General features: G+C 50.6%; 1 protein-coding gene across 1 annotated transcript in view; it reads left to right on the forward strand.

The window, feature by feature from the left end:
* Positions 1-1,341: 1,341 nt before the first annotated feature.
* Positions 1,342-19,706, forward strand: part of TRAPPC10 (trafficking protein particle complex 10) — an 89,030-nt gene continuing 70,665 nt past the window's right edge. The window contains exon 1 of the mRNA XM_038581612.1: positions 1,342-1,471. Within this exon, the coding sequence (XP_038437540.1) occupies positions 1,405-1,471 (67 nt within the window). The 5' untranslated portion in view covers positions 1,342-1,404. The remainder of the gene's footprint in view (positions 1,472-19,706) is intronic.

Below are 19,706 nucleotides of genomic sequence, written 5' to 3' on the forward strand. Positions count from 1 at the left end.
GGGTCGTCCCAGTGTCCACCTGCTGTTGGTGACCCCCGGGGGGCATCCCATCTCCCCGTGCTGTAGGTGACCCGGGGCTGGGCCCGTGTCCAAGTGCTGATAGTCACCTGGGGGAGGGGGGCAATCCCCATGTCCAGGTGCTGTCAGTGACCTCTGGGGGTCATCCCTGTTTCCACCTGCTGCTGGTGACCCCCAGGGGCATCCCATCTCCCTGTGCTGTAGGTGACCCTGGGGTCGTGTCTGTATCCAGGTGCTGACAGTGACTCTGGGGGTACATTCCTCTGTCCAGGTGCTGAGAGTGATCCTGAGGGGCATCCCCATGTCTAGGTGACCTCTGGGGGACATCCCCATGTCCAGCTGCTGCCAGTGACCCCTGGGGGGCATCCCGTCTCCAGGTGCTGTAGGTGATGCCAGGGTTGTGCCCGTGTCTAGGTGCTGACAGTGACCCCGGGGGTACATCCCTCTGTCCAGGTGCTGACAGTGATGTGGGGGGGGTGGGGGGGCAGGTATATCCCTCTGTCCATCTGCTGTCGGTGACCCCCGGGGGTCACCCCATTTCCCTGTGCTGTAGGTGACCCCGGGGATGTGCCTGTGTCCAGGTGCTGACGGTGACCCCGGGGGGGGGGGGGGGTACATCCCTCTGTCCAGGTGCTGACGGTGACCCCGGGGGGGGGGGGGGTACATCCCTCTGTCCAGGTGTTGAAGGTGACCCGGGGGGGGGGGTACATCCCTCTGTCCAGGTGTTGAAGGTGACCCCGGGGGGGGGGGTACATCCCTCTGTCCAGGTGCTGACAGTGACCCCAGGGGGCACCCCGTCTCCCTGTGCTGTAGGTGACCCCGGGGCCGTGCCCGTGTCCAGGTGCTGACGGTGACCCGGCGGGGGAGGGGGGGGATGTACATCCCTCTGTCCAGGTGCTGACAGTGACCCCAGGGGGCACCCATCTCCCCGCGCTGTCGGTGACCCCGGGGCCGTGCCCGTGTCCATGGGCTGCCAGTGACCGGCGGTGGCTGACGCCGGGGGCGGAGGAGGGTCCCCTGGGCCGTCGGGCCCGCGGAGGGGCGGCCGCAGTCGGGGGCGGGGGGGGGGGGGGGGGGTCCCGGCTCCGAGGCGCACGTGGGGCCCCGCCCCCTCCCCGCCCCGCCTTTCTGTCGGAGGACAGCGCGCGAGCGCCGCCGGGAGGCCGCCCCTTTAAGCCGCGCGCCCCGGAAGCGGTAGCGCGGCGGCGCCGGGGCCGGAAGTGGTGCTGCGGGAGGCGGCGGCGGCGGCGGCGGGCGGCTCGGGAGCTGCCTCGCGCGGCCGGGCGGGCCTCCGTGTCGAGGCGCCGCTCAGGCTCGGGCTGGCCCGGCGCGGCCTCGGGGCTGCCCATGGGGCGCGGGGGGCCGGGCCGGTGACGGCGGACGCCCATGGCCGCCCCTGCGGAGCCGCTGCCGCCGGTGATCTACACCATGGAGAACAAGCCCATCGTCACCTGTGAGTGCCGTCGGCGCGGGAGGAACCGGGGCCCCCCCGCCCCGCGACCCCCGACCCCTGACCCCCGACCCCCGCGCTCCGGGCCCGGCCGCTCCCCGGGTCGGAGGCGTGGCCGGGGCGGCGGCTGCGGCGGGGCCTCCGCGCCCGAGGGTGACCTCCGACCCCGGGACGCCCGCGGGCCGTGGCGGGGGCGGGGCTGGGGCTTGGGGGCGGGGCCGAGGGCTTGGGGGCGGGGCTGAGGGCTTGGGGGCGGGGCTAGGGGGCTTGGGGGGCGCGTGCGCTCGGATCCCCGCGGTCCCCGCAGCTGCCCCTCTGCCCCGGGTCGGGCTCGCGGGCGCGCACAGGCCGCGGGGGGGGGGGTCCTCCTCCTGTGACCGGAAAACGCCCCCCACTAACTTCTCTCTGCAGCCGCAACTTTAGGATTAGACACTTTTTTGAGAAGTGCGGAGGGTACAGGCCGCGCCGAGGCGTCGCTGACGTTCCGTTCGGACCACGGGGATTTCAGACCTTGACAGTGTCCCGTCGACTCTCCTCCTGTGTCTTCCGTGCTTTCAACGGAGGCCCTGTTTTCTGCGGAAAAAGCGGGCGCCCAGGCCGCCCATGGCCGACTGCTGTGCGAGTCTGGGGCACGCTCGTGTTCTTCTCCCTTTTCCCGTCCAGCGGGCGCGCCCCTAGCGTGTCCTCTCTGCTCAGGTCGCGGAGGGACTGGGTGTCTGACCTTGAAGTGTGTGGCTTCATCTCCGGGTGACAGACTTCCTTAGGGAAGTGGGCTGTCTCCTCCCGACTTGGACCCTGGCGTGCTCCAGCCACAGCCGTTTCTTCCCCGCCCCCCCTCCCCCCCTATATTTGTCGGCGGGGCGTCTTGACTTCGGTCGTCTCTAGAGCTTGCTCCACCTTCAGCCCCAGAGGACAGGTGCACGCGGACCTGGAGGCCCCCCCGCAGGTGCTCTCCAGGTGCTGGGGCAGAGGAGCCGCACCCCCGGTGGTCATCCTGCCGGGTGTCCCCCGTATAACGCAGACCCTGGAAACGCCTCCCCCAGTGCCCACAGCCCCTGAGCTCGGGAGAATCCGCATCATCTAATTGCATCTCGCACCCCTTGGCCTAGACAGGGTTCTGCAGGCGTCCTGTAAATACAGTTCTGGGGAGGAAGTTCCTGAATCTCATGATGGACTGAGTAGCTGGCTCTCCCAGCAGACAGTGACCGGCGTGTTTAGCGTTTACTTTCATGCCCACCTGCGTGACAGCGAGGGGACAGAGGGGACAGCGTCGTCTCCTGTAGAAGGTAGCCGCAGCCTCTGGATGCAGTGTTGTGTGGGCCAACGACGTCTCTGTCGTAAAGGCCAGAGCCTTCCACTCGTCGGAGTCCCAGGAAAGAAAGTGCCGTCGGTAAACTTTCAGACAAGTTAGCTGGAATAATAAAAAAGGGCTCTCTAAACTGGACAGGTGTGTTAGCGTGGAGAAAAGCTGGCTTCCCTGTTCACACTTGAAATTACACTTGGGTGTTTCCGTGTTTGGGGCTGCGGCTCTGGGAGGCACTTGCCCTGGTTTTTGCCCCATACTTTCTTTATCTGTCCCGTTCTCTCCGGCCTCCAGCCTGTGGTTTGAAGGGAGGAGTTGGCCTAAGCCCTGTAGACAAAGGCAGTAGGAAAATTGCTTTTGAAGAATCCACCCCGAGGCTCCTTATTCTTGGAAGTTTTGATGTCATGTACATGATCTCTTAGTTTGCAACACATCTGTGTTCCCAGTGGCTCTGCTCCCGGGACACCTGGCTATCCTCAGCAGCCTGATCCCCTGTGAAGTCGGGTTTGTTCCTTTTCCGATGAGAGCACAGTTTGTGCTGCTTTGGCTTTTGCTCTTGGAATTTAGGACACTTTGAGTCGAAGTGAACTGTGAGTGGAGCTTTCTGAGGAGGATGTAGAGTGTGTTCAAGTAAGTGTAGGAACCAGTTAGATGTGTGTTGCTGGGAGAAGAACGGAAAGTCCCCAGAGCCGAGCGGTAACTACAATGCACGATTACTTGAAAGCTTGCTGAGTTATTTTAATAATATTCTGAAGCTACCTAAACATTTTTTATGGCCTTCACTCCATAACTAAGAGCCTCTGAACCTGCTGCCTAGCTGCCTCTTACCAACAGCCTCAGCAGGGGATCTGCTTAGACCCCAGACTAGTTAGGCTAGTAAGTACCAGAGACCATCTGTGAAATAGCGGTGCTGATGGTGTGATGACGGCTGATGCATTACCTGCTCATAGCAATTTGAGTGCCTGTAGCATAATTCATTAATCATGAAAAATGTACAGTTCAACTGAAGCAAACCCAGCAGATTTATTTGATCTAAATTTAAGTATTAGCTTAGATTTTTTTTCTTTTTCCCCAAGCACTGGGTCAGTTCTCTGCTTTAGATTAAGACAGGTTTCTGTTACAAGGGTATGTTGGGGAAGACCCGTTCCTTTTCCAGCTCTCTCCTTTTGTGGACAAAGTTATTGTAATTCCACTGATTTGTGGCATTTCTTTGTGGGCTGTTAGCATCGTGACAAGACTAGAATATACAGTCAACAAAGAATTGTATAGTATTTGAAAAATCACAATGCGCCATGCAGATGATCTCATCTTACCAGTCACTTCTTAGACTGTGTGGTTTACTTTTCTGGATCTCTCTATTTGGGGTTCCACATCTATACATTTGAAAGCGGGGGAAAGGCAACAAAAATGAGTAAAGCCATGATGCTTTGTGTGTGGAGTTTGACCCCGCCCCCCAGGTTAAAGTTTATAAATGTGCACCTTGTTAATTTTTCACCCACCCCGTAAGTGTGGTGCTTGTGATTTGACCACTGTCGCAGTCTGAGTCCCAGAAAAGTCACTTAAAATATCTTTTTTTCCCAATTGATGCACATAAATGCAGACCTTGGTTCATACTGAATTCTTAAGCTGGTAACAAATCAACAGCTGAGACGCAGGAGAAGCGTTTGTCCTCAGAAACCTCAACTGTTCGAGGACTGAAATGCTACCACATGCCCTTGCCTGGCTCCGTGTGTCCGTCGTGCCCGCGCATGCTTAAGCACACGTGGATCCTTTATGTGGGACCAGCTCGTCCTCATCTGTGAAATAAGGATGGCCACGGTACCAATCTCATAGGGTTGATGCGGAGTTGAAAGAATGAACGTGTGTAAAGCACGCAGAAGAGGCATCAGCGTGCCAGACTGTTAGCTGCTAAGGAGTAAGTCCTGAACTTCATTTGTTCACTGTGCCTTTGTGTCTCGGTAACTTTGTCATGGCATCTCTAGGTTAACGAGAATACTGAATAACTCCATTTATTAAATCGTTAGGTCCAACTAATTTTATTAAATAAGTATTATGCCCTAACAGTCGTTATTGGGGAAAGTCATACACATAAATTAGAAGAAACATTTTTATTTCATTCTTGGATAACCGTGGTGACATACTAATGGGATGGTTGCACCTCTTGGGCACTGCACAACTTCTCTAGCTTGGGAGTCCAATGGACGTTGCCGCCCTCTGTGGTTTTTTGGTTTTTGTTTGTGGTACTTTCCTTTTATCATAGCAACCCCGCTGTTTTGTGACATAGTGATGCCATGGAGAGGAATGTACCAGCATCTAATACTGAAACTGAATACCTCAAGTGGGGTCCGGTCCATCTCTGGCGTTGCATTTTCCTCTTAAATTCAGAATGCCCTGTGGGGCCTCTGTGGGTTTGCTGTGGTACACGGAGGCACCCAGGTACATGGTCTGGAAACACCTGTGACTAGCATGTTAACCCAACTCTAGGGTGGGTTTGAACTGGTGACATTGAAGTAAAAAGTGCTTCTCTGTTTGAACTTTTGCTTACAGGCCTGATTTACAAGATGTGTTTCAGAAGTGGTTCTATTAAAATTTGGTTTATGCAAATGAAATGCAAGGGCCTGATATTTGTTCTTAAGTTCTGAAGAATGTCCGAGATAGTCGAGCGTGGCGGACCTTGCAGGAGCTGGTCTCTGCCTGGAAAGGAGTGGTCGGCAGCGTGGTGGGGCCCCCACACTGACACGGGAAGGGCCGAGGGGCTCGTCTTCGATGGAAGTGCGAGTGACGGGCTAAAGAATTTGTCGTCTAAGAGAAGCTTTCCCCAGGTGTCAGAGCGTCTCTTCATGGGGATCACGTGGCGTCGCCTGCGTGTGGTCTCAGGGTACGCCGGTCCCCCACTGTCTCTGCACAGCTGCCTGGGCCTGAGCTGTGGATCCAGGTGTGGAGGGCAGCATGGCTCTGCCTCGGGCAGCCTCCTCGCCCTGCTGGCCTCGGAGCCGGCTGCGGCTCTCCTGCCTCCCTTCGAGTCTGGGCTCTGTGACTGCTCTGAACCTGATTTCATGTGTATTCACAGTGGTTTGGTCTTAGAAGATATTATTTTTTTCTTAAGATTTTATTTATTTATTCACAAGAGACACAGAGAGAGGCAGAGACACAGGCAGGGGGAGAAGCAGGCTCCATGCAGGGAGCCCGATGTGGGACTTGATCCCAGGACCCCGGGGTCATGCCCTGGGCCTAAGGGAGATGGTCAACCCCTGAGCTACCCGGGTGCCCGTCCGAGGGGTCCCGAGAGGCATGCAGTCCTCTGCTCGGACCCTTCTTGGGCTAGCCACCTTCTCAGCAGCATAACACTCGCAGACCTTTCTGGGGACCAGGAGCCCCTCCATGACTTACAAGCCCTGGACCCCCAAGCCTGGCTTCTGGCTGTACCTTCACCTCCCCCAGCCTTCCCCTTCCTACGAGCCTGCACTGCTCTCTGGCCCCCCTCACTGCCTCCCCCTCACTCTGGTAGCTGCTCACATACTACCTCCCACACCCCGCTCCCTGTTTGGCACACTGTTGACTATTCAGTCTTCTTGGCTCAGCATCCCCCTGACACAAACATTTGTTTTTTCTTGGCTTATTGTCTCTCTCCACCCCTGACCCAGGCTGCCTGCCAGCTACAGTGAGAGGGTCCGAATTTCTGTTGGTGACTCCTGTGCTTCTGGCAGCTGCAGCGGTGCTGGGCACACAGTAGGTGCTCAGTAAATACTTGTCGAATAAACGAAATAGATAAGTGAGTGAGCGTCTCTAAGGGAAACACCGTGCTATCTTTAACGCCTCCATAAGTTAGAGGCTTTGGACAGCGTAGAGTTATTTTCTCCCAACACGTGTCTCATCGAGATAAGACAGCTTTGTGGGAAATGCTTGGATGGTTTGAACCCTGATCACTCAGACTTGGTTTTAGTTAAACTGCTCTGTGCTTAAGTCTTTTTGATATTGCAACATTCCCTGGAGTTTTTGAATCCAGGGAATATATGTTAATCTGGTAAAAGAAATAAAGCTAACTGGTATGCTAGGGACCATATTCTTTGAACTGGTTCCTCTGAATTGAGTTCAGATACGGTTTCTTTACTACAAGTCTGTGGAAACTGGAGACCAAACCGGAGCATTCTTGGGTTGAGTATTTGGCTTCTGAGGTGGAATGTGTAGGATTGGAGGACTGTCAACCTGGCATGTAGATGAAGCCTTGAAAGAAGATATATCTGTAACTTTCAAAACCACCTTTAAGCCTTAAGAACACATAAACAAAGGAGGAATAGGTTTTTTAAACAAAGAATGGAATCCAGAAATGGACTTGCTGGGTCAGAAGGTAAGAGCAGTTCAGATATTGGAGGCAGCTTCCGAATCGCCCCGTGTAGAGGTGCACTCCGAGTGACACGGCTCCGCAACACACGCAGAAGTTTTCTTTCATCGCTGCATTGAGCTTTCATCCGGGTACAGTGAGGGTCATCCATCCTACGTGCACAACTCTGGACCCCGTTCGTCCCCAGAGCTGTGCAGCCGGCACCACGATCCACTTCCATCACCCGTCGGGTCCCTCATGCTCTTGAGCAGGTAATCCCTGCTCCCACCCCTGGGCGTGGGCAACCTCTCTCTCAACGCTGGTGTTTTCTAGACCTTTCGTAGAAATGAGATTGTGCGGCTTTTTTCACTCAGCGGCATTTGGAGGCTCAGCATCCTCCTTTGTGGAGTTGTGCCGTCATCTGTCGTGCGTTCCTTCTTTCACCTCTGGGTAGTAGTCCTCCGTACGGATGGCCCACATCTTGTCTGTGTTCACCAGCCGATGGACTTTTAGGTTGTTTCCAATTTTGGGGTGTCGGGAGTAACGCTGCCGGGAACATTCGCACACCTGTGCGTGGGCATGAGTTCCTGTCCTTTGTGTGAAGGTTCTCAGGGGCAGAATTGCTGTGTTGCATGATCAGCTTATGTCTGACTTTTTAAGAAACTGCTGGATTGTCTTCCCAAGTGTCTGCAGTTAACATCCCCACCAGCAGTGTTTGAGGGTTTCGGTTGCTCCATATTCTTGTGGACACACACCTGTCTGTCTTCTTTATCGTAGCTGTCCCAGTGGACGCGAAGTGGTATCTGATTTTGGTTTTAGTTTGCATTTCCCTCATGGCTAGCAAAGTTGAGCATTTTTGCCCTTCCTAATCAGCCATTTGTCTACTTTCTTCAGTGAAATGTTTATTCAGATATTTTTTCATTTTTAAATTAGATCATCATTGAGTTATAAGAGTTTATGATTTTTGCTGATACGTGTCCTCTGTCAGATCCATGGTTTGCAAATACTTTCTCCTAGTCTTTGGCTGTCTTTTTAATTTTCTTAGTGCTATCTTTTGAAGTACATTTTAAATTTTGATGAAGTCTAGTTACCAGATTTTTTGTGTGTGGGTTGTGCTTTTTTTTTAATATTTTATTTATTTATTCATGAGAGATACACACAGAGAGAGAGGCAGAGACACAGGCAGAGGGAGAAGCAGGCTCCATGCAGGGAGCCCGACGTGGGACCCGATCCCGGGACTCCAGGATCACGCCCTGGGCCGAAGGCAGGCACTAAACCGCTGAGCTACCCAGGGATCCCTGGGTTGTGCTTTTGATATTGTATCTAGAATCTTTGTCCAGCCCAAGGTCATCGTAGTTGTTTGGGGGTGCATTTACCTGATGATTAGTGAAGTCCTTTTTATATGTTTATTGGTGATTGGACCTCTTCTGAATTACGTGTTCAGCCGTGTTTCTTTGACATTTAAGAAGTATAGTAAAAAACATGTCTAAAACATGAATTGGAATAGCATTAGGAAAAATGCGTTCTATTTTTGTATTTTATAGCATATGCATTAGTTTCTTAGGGCTGTTGTAACAAATTATCAGAAACTTAGTGGCTCAAAACAAGGGGAATCTATTCTCTCACAGTTCTGGAGACCAGAAGTTGAAAATCAAGGTGTTGGTAGGCTGTGTGCTCCCTCCTGTGGCTCCCAGGGAGGATCCTTCTGTCTCTTCCAGCTCCCAGTAGCCCTTGACGCTTTGCTCAGGTCTCTGCCCTGTCTTTGTGCGGCTCCTCTATCTCTGCATTTGCTCTCCTGTCCCGTATGAGGACACTGTCGTTGGATTTAGGGCCCACTCAGATGATCTGGGGTGATCTCATTTGAGAGCCTGAACTTCATTACACGTACAAAGATCCTTTTTCCAAATCCGGTCCCATGCACAGGTTCTGGGGGTCGAGCGTGGACATGTTGTTTGGGGGCCGGGTCCTTTCCTACACCACAGCATCTGTGTCTGGTGCGTATCAGCCAGCATCCATTGTGCTTCTCTGGTTTTTATATCGCTGCTTCTGTCTTTAGAGGTTTGTCCTCGTTGAACTGTTGACCAGGGGGATGATTTCTTGGCATCTGGGATTTTGGCTCTAGATGTTGACACAAGGTGGGATGATCTCTTAGAAATAGTGAACATTTTTTGTAATCTCTCTTTTATTATTTTCCCCTAGGGAAATAAATGTCTTTACTTGGCTTCTTGCCACTCATGTTCCATAATGTTTTGTTCCTTCGTATTATTTTAGGCCCTTGTTTGCAAAATTAAAAAAAAAGTGAGTAGAGAAATTATGAAGAAACTGACAACAGATTTAGACCTTGGTTTCGCTGGGAACTGTTGTATGTTTGGAAATTTTTCTTGTTTTTAACAGATCTGTTTAGCATTTGGAACTAGCTGCATACATTCTAGAGCTACAATTTTAGGTAGAGCCATGGAGCTAACAATAACTCATATGGGTAGTAATTTTTACTACCTCCCTAGCTCACCGTTTATGGGTACTTTTAGATCAGCTGGATCAGTTAGTAAGTTTCTAAGCGTGCAGGTGAACACCAGGATGGGCCGTCCGAGGGCCCATTTTGAAGACGAAGATCCGAGGGCCGGCTGCGCTGGGCCCGACCAGGACCTCTCAGTGTGTGATAGCGCAGTGAGGATCAGCATCGAGGTGCCTGGCTCCTCCTCTACTACCACTTTACCAAGCAGTTGGGGAGGCAGACACCATCTGCCCAGATGGAAGGAAGGGGGGCTTTTCCCTAAAATTACCCCTCAGAGAAAGCCTTTGCCACAAAGTTAAGTAAAATAAAAACCGCGCTTCCTTTGGTTCAGCAATCTAAGGGCTGGTAAGTCAGCCACACTAGAAATCGCCAGTATAATCTTACCCATTCTAAAATTGCATTCCTATCGTGAGAACATGTTCTGACAGCCAGCACTGTTGTTCCCTCTGCGCGGGGTGTCCGTGTCCGGGGACCCTGGGTTGTCTGGCGTAGGATATGAAGGGGCCTGGCGAGGCTGCCCAGTTGGGGTCAGCAGGGGTGCGCTCGGCGCCTGGCCTGGCCGGGCACTGTTGCAGGGGCTGGGGTTACATCCAGCAGCAAAGACCCCAGCCCTCGGAGCGCTTCCACCAGGGGGAGGAGGGACACGATACGCATAAATAGCGAATTATGTAATCAGTGATAAGTGCTGTGGAGGAAAGAGAAGGATAAGGGAAGTGGGAGAATTGTAGCATTTCATACTTTTTATTATGGAAACTTACAAACGTGTGCAAAAGTGGAGTAGTCCAACAAAACCCCACAAACCTGTCTACCCAGCTTCAGCAGTTGGGAGAATTGCCCAGTCTTGCTTCCCTGAGCCTCGTTCCCTGTAACCCTGTGTTACTCTGAAGCAGCCCCCGGGCATCACGTTCTTGCCCCGCAGGCAGGTGTGTGTTACGGACGGAAGGTGTCTCCCCTCTCCCAGCTCGTGTGCTGGAGCTCTGGCTCCCAGGGTGACGGCATTTGGAGATGGGGTCCCCGGGTGGCCGGTAGGGCCCTGGGCGGAGAGCAGCCTGGAGAGGAACGGAGGGTGGGCCCTGAGGGTCGAGCCAGTGGCCTTATGAGAGGGGCCGAGGGTGCTGCCCCCACCCCCTCGTGCACACCAGGGAAGGGCCCCAAGCAGGAGGAGACCAGGCTCCTGCACGAGTGGTCAGCACCTTGGCCTGGGACTTCCCGGCTCGGGAGCCGGGGGAAGACAAGTGGAGCCAGTGGGGCGCCGGGAGCCAGCCTGTCGTATTGTGTCACGGCAGCCGGAGCCGAGGTGGCGGGTGTCGCTCAGGACAGCGCATCTCTGAGAGAGCAGGGCTTTTAAAACCAGAACTGTAAAGCCTTTATCATACCTAAAATACTGTCCCCGATATCAAATATTCAGCGTTCACATTTTCAGTGTGTCTCTTTCTTTTAAAGCCTTTGAATTAATTAGTATCCAGATGAGGTCTTGAGTCTCTTCTAATCTCGGGTCCCCCTCGGCCTCCCTCCGGCTCCTGGCCGGTTCCCGAGGAGCCCAGGTCCTCCATCCGTGGCCGAGTCACACTCACTCTCCCACTCGGCCGGCTGTGTCCCGCGTGACCGCCATCCTCTGTCCTGGGGGTTCTGTGTCTCCCGGAAGGTGGTCCCTGGAGCCGGGGGCTGGGTCAGGTTCAGGCTGCGTGTTTTTGGCAAGACTCTCCCGGCTGGTGGTGCGCAGGCTCCGCAGGGGTGTCGGGGGGAGCGGCCCTCGCCCTGTCGCTCAGCCCTGTGGGTGCGGGATGGTCGGACTCTAGTGTTCCCGCTTCTTCTTCGTTTGTTAGCAGGAATGTGTCTGTGCCAAGTGTGCGTGTGTGTCCCTCGCTTACCCAGTAGGGTAGTTGTGTGGGAAAGGCAGACTACATGCCTGGCTCGCGGGGCGCGGGGTGGCTCCGTTGGAAGCACCTGCCTTCGGCTCAGGTCGTGACCCCCGTCCCTTGGGCTCCCTGCTCAGCTGCTCGCTCTGCCCTCCCCTTGCTCCCCGCTCGCGCTCTCTTTCTGACAAATAAAATCTTAAAAAAAAGTCAGCGCCTCACTCCCTTCCTCTGTAGCTGTTCTCAGGGTGAGTTGGTTCACTCGGGGTGGGGGGGGTGGGGGGGGTGGGGGGGGCCCTCGTGCTGATCAGTTACTTTGTTTTAAAGTATCTTGAATCTAAGGCTTCAACCTACCTGCTCTGTCACAGCCCATGGCCGTGGCCCTGCTGTCCTTACTGCCCTGCAGGCTGCTTCATCTTTGCCGATTAGTGGGCCCCCCGAGTTGGACGAACCCTGAGAGTTTCTGTGCTCTCTGTTGTGTTAAGTGTTCCACACGCCTTTCCTGCCCTGGCCCCAGAGTCTGCCGTTTCTCCAAGAAGCCCTGCTGCTTCTTAATGGGAAAAGGTTTGTCAGGACCCTGGTCTGCGTGCTCGGACTCCTGGTTGCTGTTGGGTCTTCTTTTTAGGGGACAGAGCTAGGAATTTAAAGATAAAATACACCCTAAGTTCACACTGGTCTTTTTGATTTGGTTTCAGGACTTAGTTTTTTTTTTTTTTTTTTTTTTTTTAAAGATTTAATTTATGAGAGAGAGAGAGACAGAGAGACAGAGGCAGAGACACAGGAGGAGGGAGAAGCAGGCTCCATGCTGGGAGCCCGACGCGGGACTCGATCCCGGGACCCCAGGATCACACCCTGGGCCAAAGGCAGGCGCTAAACCGCTGTGCCACCCAGGGATCCCCGGACCTAGGGGTTTTAATGAGCTGCTGGATCTTCTGTATTTTCTTTCTTCTCATTCTGTGGATACTTGGGGCTGACAGAGGTAGGGCCTTCTCCAACTTGAGCTGCATCAGAATCCCCTAGTGGGCTTGTTAGAGCCCGATGCTGGGCTCCACCCCAGTTTCTGATTCAGTGAGGCAGGGCGGGCCTGGGAACGAGCATTTATCAAACACCTAGCGGATGCCACAGGTCCTGGGAGCCCCTTCTTCTACCTTTACAGTCTCTGACACTGCTTCAACAGTGACTCAGGAGCACAGATTTAAAATGCTTTTACTGGTTCTCTGTGGCATTTGGACATATTGCACCAGGAGCACATGGTCTGACCACCAGTCTCACCAGAGTTCTTTCTCTGTGGCTGTACTGCCAGCCACACGTGCATTTAACTCACTTTGTTTGATTTTTTTCTGATATTTTTCGGGAAAACTTTTTAAGCATTTAACTTCGTTTTGTAATTATATGAAATGCTTGCTTTTGAAACCAAATCTTCCAAGCAAGGTATAATTATAAGCAATGTAGTGTTATTTCTGTCCTTTCCACCCTGACCCTTCCCTTATCTAAGTATTCTCCTATCATAAAAAAAAAAAAAATTCATACACATTTGTGCTTCCCTCCTCAGATAGGAAATTGCAGACCAAGACACATTTTTGCCCCTGGCTTTTTCTCTCCACGTTTCCTGGAGATCTTTCCTGTTGCTTTAACAGTCCTGTAGTACTCTGCCATGTGGCTTGTGGATGTTCTGTGGTTATTCTACTTGGGTGCTATCTGTGGAAATTGCTTTTGCTCTTTCAGGTAGTCCTGAATCAAGTAGCTTTGTGTGTGTGTCTGTTGGGATGGATTCCTTCAGGGATTGCTGGGGTTTTGGATTGAGGTGATGCAACAGTTAGGGTCAGGGATGAAGCTGGAAGCTGGATGGGGGAGGCATAACTTGACCGCCAGCAGTGAAATGGCAGGACATACTGACGTGTGAACTACAGTTGGCATTTTGGCGGGACAACCGAAGATAAAGGTGATCCCCATCATCCCCATCATGTTGACTGTAGGAATGACTTTTCTTTAGAGTTGTCCTCTGCAGTAAAGAGCTGTGGGAGGGCCCACTGGTTTCTTCTCATATATGCACCTCGCAATGAAGGGAGGGCAGTGTGTTTACACAGAAATGGGGGTCCATTCCCCAGTCATTTTAGGGCACAGAATAAACCTCGGCTTTTACTTCCCGAATCTGGATGACATATGGATCTTGTTTGTTTTTTCTTTTGAGCCTCACTCCCCACCTCCAACCCCCAAATGTGAAAGCCTTTTATGTGCAGGTAAGTACTCTGAGAGGACCACTGGGGAGGGTTTCCATATTCTGTGAAGATGCATTTGGTATTAGTTTTCCCGCAAAAGAGTGACTAATTTGAAGAATCCATTAATTTTCCTTGCTGTGCTGATGTTATACAAGAAGTATAGCAAGCACGTTTTATACGTGATTGTGGGTAATTACAGACATGGCCTCCCAGTTTGTGACCTTGGATGTTTCTATCATCCATTTGAAAGTCTGTTTTACCAAAAGCCGTTGAACAGTTAATTCATGTGTGCATTATTGGTCTTGGGCAAGTGTATACACCATTGTTAGGGGTAATGCCTGTATTCTCTTTCACCCTTGTAAGTCCCACCCAAGTACAGGAATGTACTGCTGCTTCCTGGAGAGCTGGAGCTTTCTTCCCTTAACAGCATACTTTAAGAATGGCTCTTTCTGAAAATTTTTCTGTAAAGCAAAGGCTAGGAAAAGTATACATTTCGTTTGACTTATCTGTTCCAAGGTGGACTCCTAGAATCCCTTGCTTGGAAGGGCCTTGGAACTGGTCATCTGGTCCCAGTCCAGCCACTCCATGGCGGAGGAGGTCCTCAGAGGGGAAGACACAGCAGTGCTCCAAATGCAGGTCTCTCAGCACAGCACTTGGTTATATTGGGCTGCAGTCTGCATCGTCTTTGCCACCCCTCAGTGCCAGGGAGCCTGTGGAGGTAAATCTAATGCCTTTGAGACGTTGCCCATGAGATGGTTGAATACACCCATTTTGTTAGCAGACTAAAATAATCTGGATGTCTTCAACAGCTTAAGATAAAGTGAGAGATGCGTTTTATTGGAGAAGTTACTAGTTCCCTTTACTAAGATTATACTAAAGAATTTGAAGAAGAATTATACTGTATGAGAGTATCAATCTTGATTTAAAATCTTTTACCCAACATAAATTTCCAAATAAAAATATTGATCTTAAAAATGCATATATTATGAGGAGAGTTACCCATCAGCTGCAAATCGGCTGAACCTTTTGTTTTTTTTCTGCCACTTTTCTCACGGTTACCGTGTCCTGATCCTTTTCTCCGTTAGTGTTGAGATTTCATAGCTTTGCATGTTTAAGGGCTAGTGACTGGTAAGCAAATGACAGAAGTGTTCACTATTGATGGAAGGTCTTTTGGAACCTGTACCTTCAGCCAGACAGCATTGACAGAGCCTCCGTGCAGTTTAATTAGCAAATAATAAAATTAAGAAATAGAGAAGCAACTCAGGGCAGCAGAGAAGACTTTTTTTTTTAAGATTTATTTATTTATTTATTTATTCATTCATTCATTCATTCATTCATTCATGAGAGATACAGAGAGAGGCAGAGACACAGGCAGAGGGAGAAGCAGGCTTCCTGTGGAGAGCCTGATGTGGGACTTGATCCCAGGACCCCAGGATCATGACCTGAGCCAAAGGAGACATTCAACCTACTGAGGCCCCCCCGGGTGCCCCAGCAGAGAAGAATATTGAGTCCAGAGCCAGGCTGCCTGGAGGTGAATAGGTCCCAGGTTTGAAGCTCATTAGCTGCTTGTCCTTGAGCAGGTTTCCACGCTTGACCTCTGGCTTAGTTTCCAATCAATGGAATAGCCCTCTCTCCACAGGCTGGCTTGTGAGTGAGTGTGTGCCAGACCCTGCAAGTGTTCCAGGCCCCTCGTGCTGTGTATTGGTGGTAAGCAGATGGCTCCTCTGACTTCTTTTAGCTAGCTCTCACCTGGTGCTAAGCCCTCCTGTAGCATCAGAAGAAAGGTAGTATGTAGAATTTTTTTTTTTTTTTCAAATTAAACGCTTTAATTTTTCTTGTGGGTGCTATAGCAAATTACACAGACTTAATGCCTCAAAATAACACAAATGTATTATTTTGGAGTTGTGGAGGTCAGAAGTCTGAAATGGGTCTCGTTGGGCTCAAATCAAGAGGTTGCCAGGGCTGATTCCTTCTGGAGAGAATGCATTCCCTTGTCCTTTACCGGCTCCTAGAGACTGCCCACGTTCCTGGGCCCACGGCCTTTCCTCCATCTTCAGAGCCAGCAATGACCAGCTTAGTCCTCACGATACCAACTCTGGTTCTGGGTCTGCCTCCATCGTCCCCTCTGAGTGCATTGGCCTCCTGGATGATCCAGGATAATCTCTTTATTTAAGTTCACCTGATTAGCAACCTTATCTACCACCTAATTTCTCCCTCGTCTTGTAACATATTCACAGGCTCTGGAGAGCAGGGCTATGACAGATTTCCAAATGCCCTTAACATATGTCTGGGGAAAAAAAAAAACAAGAAACACAGGGAGTAAGGATTGTACAAGCATGAAAACCCTGTGTCCTTCCTGACTGAGTAACTTCAAAATAGCTTGTGTCTCCCCTGAGGCATAATTTATAGCTGCCAAGCACTCAAACCACATTTGGTAATTCATGCTACTCTTTCTGTACACTCAGTGCCAAATTCAATCTTAATGTCATATTTGAGTCCTAAAATCTTTTAAAAATTGTTGTATAAACATTATAGGACCATTAGCAACAACCAGTGCATAGCTTTTGAATGTAGGTACGAACCTTTTTCTTTTAGGTTAGAGAGACTATGTACCTTTTAGTTTAGTTTAGACACCCTATATATTTTTTTTAAAAATATTCATTTATTTATTTATTTATTTATTTATTTATTTATTTATTTATGAATGACACAGAGAGGGAGGCAGACACAGGCAGAGGGAGAAGCAGGCTCCATACAGGGAGCTCGATGTGGACTCGATCCCAGATCCTGGGATTATGCCCTGAGCTGGAGGCAGATGCTCAACCGCTGAGCCACCCAGGCGTCCCTAGACACCCTATTATATTCCTGAGATGCAGAAAGTGAACACCCCTGTAATCTTGTTCTCAAATTGAAACCCTCCCGATGGTTTGGTTTAGACCGAGACTTCTGATAGGGTGCAGTGCCGGTTGTCTTGTCTGGGACATTTCGCTGCAAAACAGGACATCCCAAAGTCCTGTGCTCCGTCAGCTTAGTGTTGTTTCTGTTCCAGTTGCCATCTAGTGTTAAGAATTAAAAATCTGAATTTCAAAAATGTCTAAATAACACTTGTGACTTTGTAGTTCTAGTGGGCCCCCAAATAAAGGTTTTGGGCATCAAGTGATTGAAAGTGAAAGTGTCCACTGCTCTTCAGGGAGCAGACCAGTGAGCTACATGGTGTAGGACTGGTTTGGGGCGGGGGTCTGGCCTGCTGTTAGGCTTTAGTTAGATTCTAATCTCAGTGACAGCATCTTGGGTCAGGAGACTGGCCTCCAGATTTCTATTTCTGTTATGATCGACTGCTTTGAAGGTTAGAGTTGTTTCAAAAATAGCCATTTTCTTACTGTCTTACTGTCGGTGATCTCAAGTGTAAGTGATGTATTTATATCTGTAGTTACTTTTATCTTATAAACTGGATACATATTAGTGTCTTTTTAATGTTGATACAGGTTACTAATTACTTTTTCCATAATTGAATTCCCAGTTCCTTCTGTTGTAAGACAAATGTTGAATTGGTTGAAATAGGACCCATTTATGCCTAAATCACTGAAATCTTATTTTTTGGCTTCTTTTTCCCTCCATATTTAATTAGCTCTTACTGCTTTTAGCATTAAAAAGTTTTAAATTACATGATTAATACATGCAAATATATGCTGGTAAAAATGTGAGAATGTGGGAGGTAACAAAGGTCTGGCCAGTCGTCTGACTGCATCTGACAAAATCTAGTTACTGCTGACAGAAATAAGGAGAAAACAGGTTCATACCATCAGAAATCTGGGACTCTGCCTGCCTTCACTGGGGGCCGTCTGAGCGGGGCTTTTCTCAGCCTGGGGCAGGTGCCCAGCAGGTCTGGGCAGCACCCTGGGTGCCTGTGTCCCTCTCTTCCCAGCAGGATGACTGTCCCGATGTTTGCCTTCACATCTGAGTGGCTCCTGTGTCTGCCCCTCGCAGCCCTTCCTGCCAGGGCCCTGCCCTGCCCTGATACTGGCCAGGGGTGGAGGCCGACCAGCCGCCCTGGTCTGCACACCCCGGGAGCTGCCTGCGGGTGGCGCGGGCACGGTGTGCTCCCCCAGCCCTCTTGTCTCCACGTGTCCCCTACAGTGATGGGAATGGGCCCGGCAGAGCAGGGAAAGAGAGGTTTTTTGTTTTTATTTTATTTTATTTTATTTTATTTTATTTATGATAGTCATACAGAGAGAGAGAGAGAGAGGCAGAGACATAGGCAGAGGGAGAAGCAGGCTCCATGCACCGGGAGCCTGACGTGGGATTCGATCCCGGGTCTCCAGGATCGCGCCCTGGGCCAAAGGCAGGCGCCAAACCGCTGCGCCACCCAGGGATCCCGAAAGAGAGGTTTATGTTAATGGGATTATGCTTTGAATTACCCTTATTAAGGACTGAGGAGGCTCCCCTTTCTCACACGAAAAGGGATCTTAGTTATTACAATAAATACTTTGACTTCAGTCCTTTAATAGGCCTCTTGAGGTGGAAAAATAAACACAGTTCTCTAAACAGGGTTCTCTGAAGCTGGGCGCATCAGTCTTCCACCTCGTTTTTGCTGTTAGTAGCTACTTTCTGATGAACATCAGCCCAGAAGTTGCTCCGTCTTCTATCTTCTGGTTCAGACCTCAAAGCTCTAAGGACCTTTCTACTCCATGGTTGGGCTATTTTGGGGATTCTACTAAGTACGTATTGTAAATTTGGTCACCCATCGCGTAAGCAGAGATGTAATTGGGATTCTATGCCTACACACAGTCTCCTATCTTCCTCCCTCCACTCTCCTGCTCTCTGGAGCCCATTTCCAGGGGGCATCGCAGCTTTGCAGGATGCTCCATACAAAGATTGAAGCTATTAGGACAATGATGGCGTGCGTTCTGGAATATCAGGTAGCTTTTCTTTGTTCTCAGTCCTGGTAGAGCTTCAGTGGGTTAGAAGAATTTGACCTTCAGGTATAACTTGAGGGGGCAGGGGTGTTAGTCTGCAGAGGAGCACAGCCTGCGTGGCTGGAGCAGCGAGTGGGCAGCTCTAGAGGATGGAAGGCCAGTATCAGGGTGTCTGTGGGGTTGGCTGCAGAGCCTTTCTGTTCTTGCTGTGTACATAGATGGCTGTGTTCTCTCTGTGTCTTCATGTGGGCTTGTCTCTTTCTGTGTATCCACATTTTCTCTTTAAAAGGGCACCAGTCAGATTATATCAGGGCCTGGAGACCTTAAAGACTTGATTTCCAAATACGGTCACACTCAGAGGTCCTGGGGGTTAGGACTTCAACAGGAATTTTGTGGGGGCACACCGTTCAGCTTGTGGCAGGCACCGGGGTCAGACAGTCACATTGAAGTCTGCCATTAGTGTGCTAGTTGACCTCTGATCTTTTAAAATTGAACTTAGGACAGAAATTAAAGATTTATTCCATGAGATAGTGTAAGAAAACTTACCTTACGGTCCCCATTTACATGAGCTTTACTCTAACAGGATTTTCCAAGAGAGCTAGCTTGGGGGATGTAGGGGGCACTTTATTGGGAGGCTCTGTACCCAGGTGTATTTGTGTGAGACTTTGTTATGAGGATGAACACAGGTGAAGCAGGAGAGAGCTTCTACTGCTTGCCCTCAGGGCCACTCAGCAGAAGAGTGGCAATTTTTGTACATTAACCTTGGAACCTTCTAAGGAGGCCATAGGGATGGCAATCCAAGGTAAGAAATCTGAGGCTGATTATTTTCTTACTTTAATGATTTCTAAGATGATTATCAAATAAAGAAATACAATGAAAAATGCTAAGTTAAAACATAAAAATTGTTTTTATTTGAACAGAACATGTAGTAAGAGTAACCTAAACTACTTTGCATCAGGCCCGGGTCAAGGCTGATTCATTTGACCATCACCACAGCCCTAGGTGTTATTTCCCATTTCACAGGTAGCCCTCTGAGGCCCAGGAGGGGTGGCACACTCAACTGAGGGGCTCTCTGTGCCCATCTGACAGCTGCGCTTGGCTGTTCCCC

This window comes from Canis lupus, chromosome 31 (genome assembly GCF_011100685.1).
Source record: "Canis lupus familiaris isolate Mischka breed German Shepherd chromosome 31, alternate assembly UU_Cfam_GSD_1.0, whole genome shotgun sequence".
In the NCBI taxonomy this organism is placed as follows: Eukaryota; Metazoa; Chordata; class Mammalia; order Carnivora; family Canidae; genus Canis; species Canis lupus.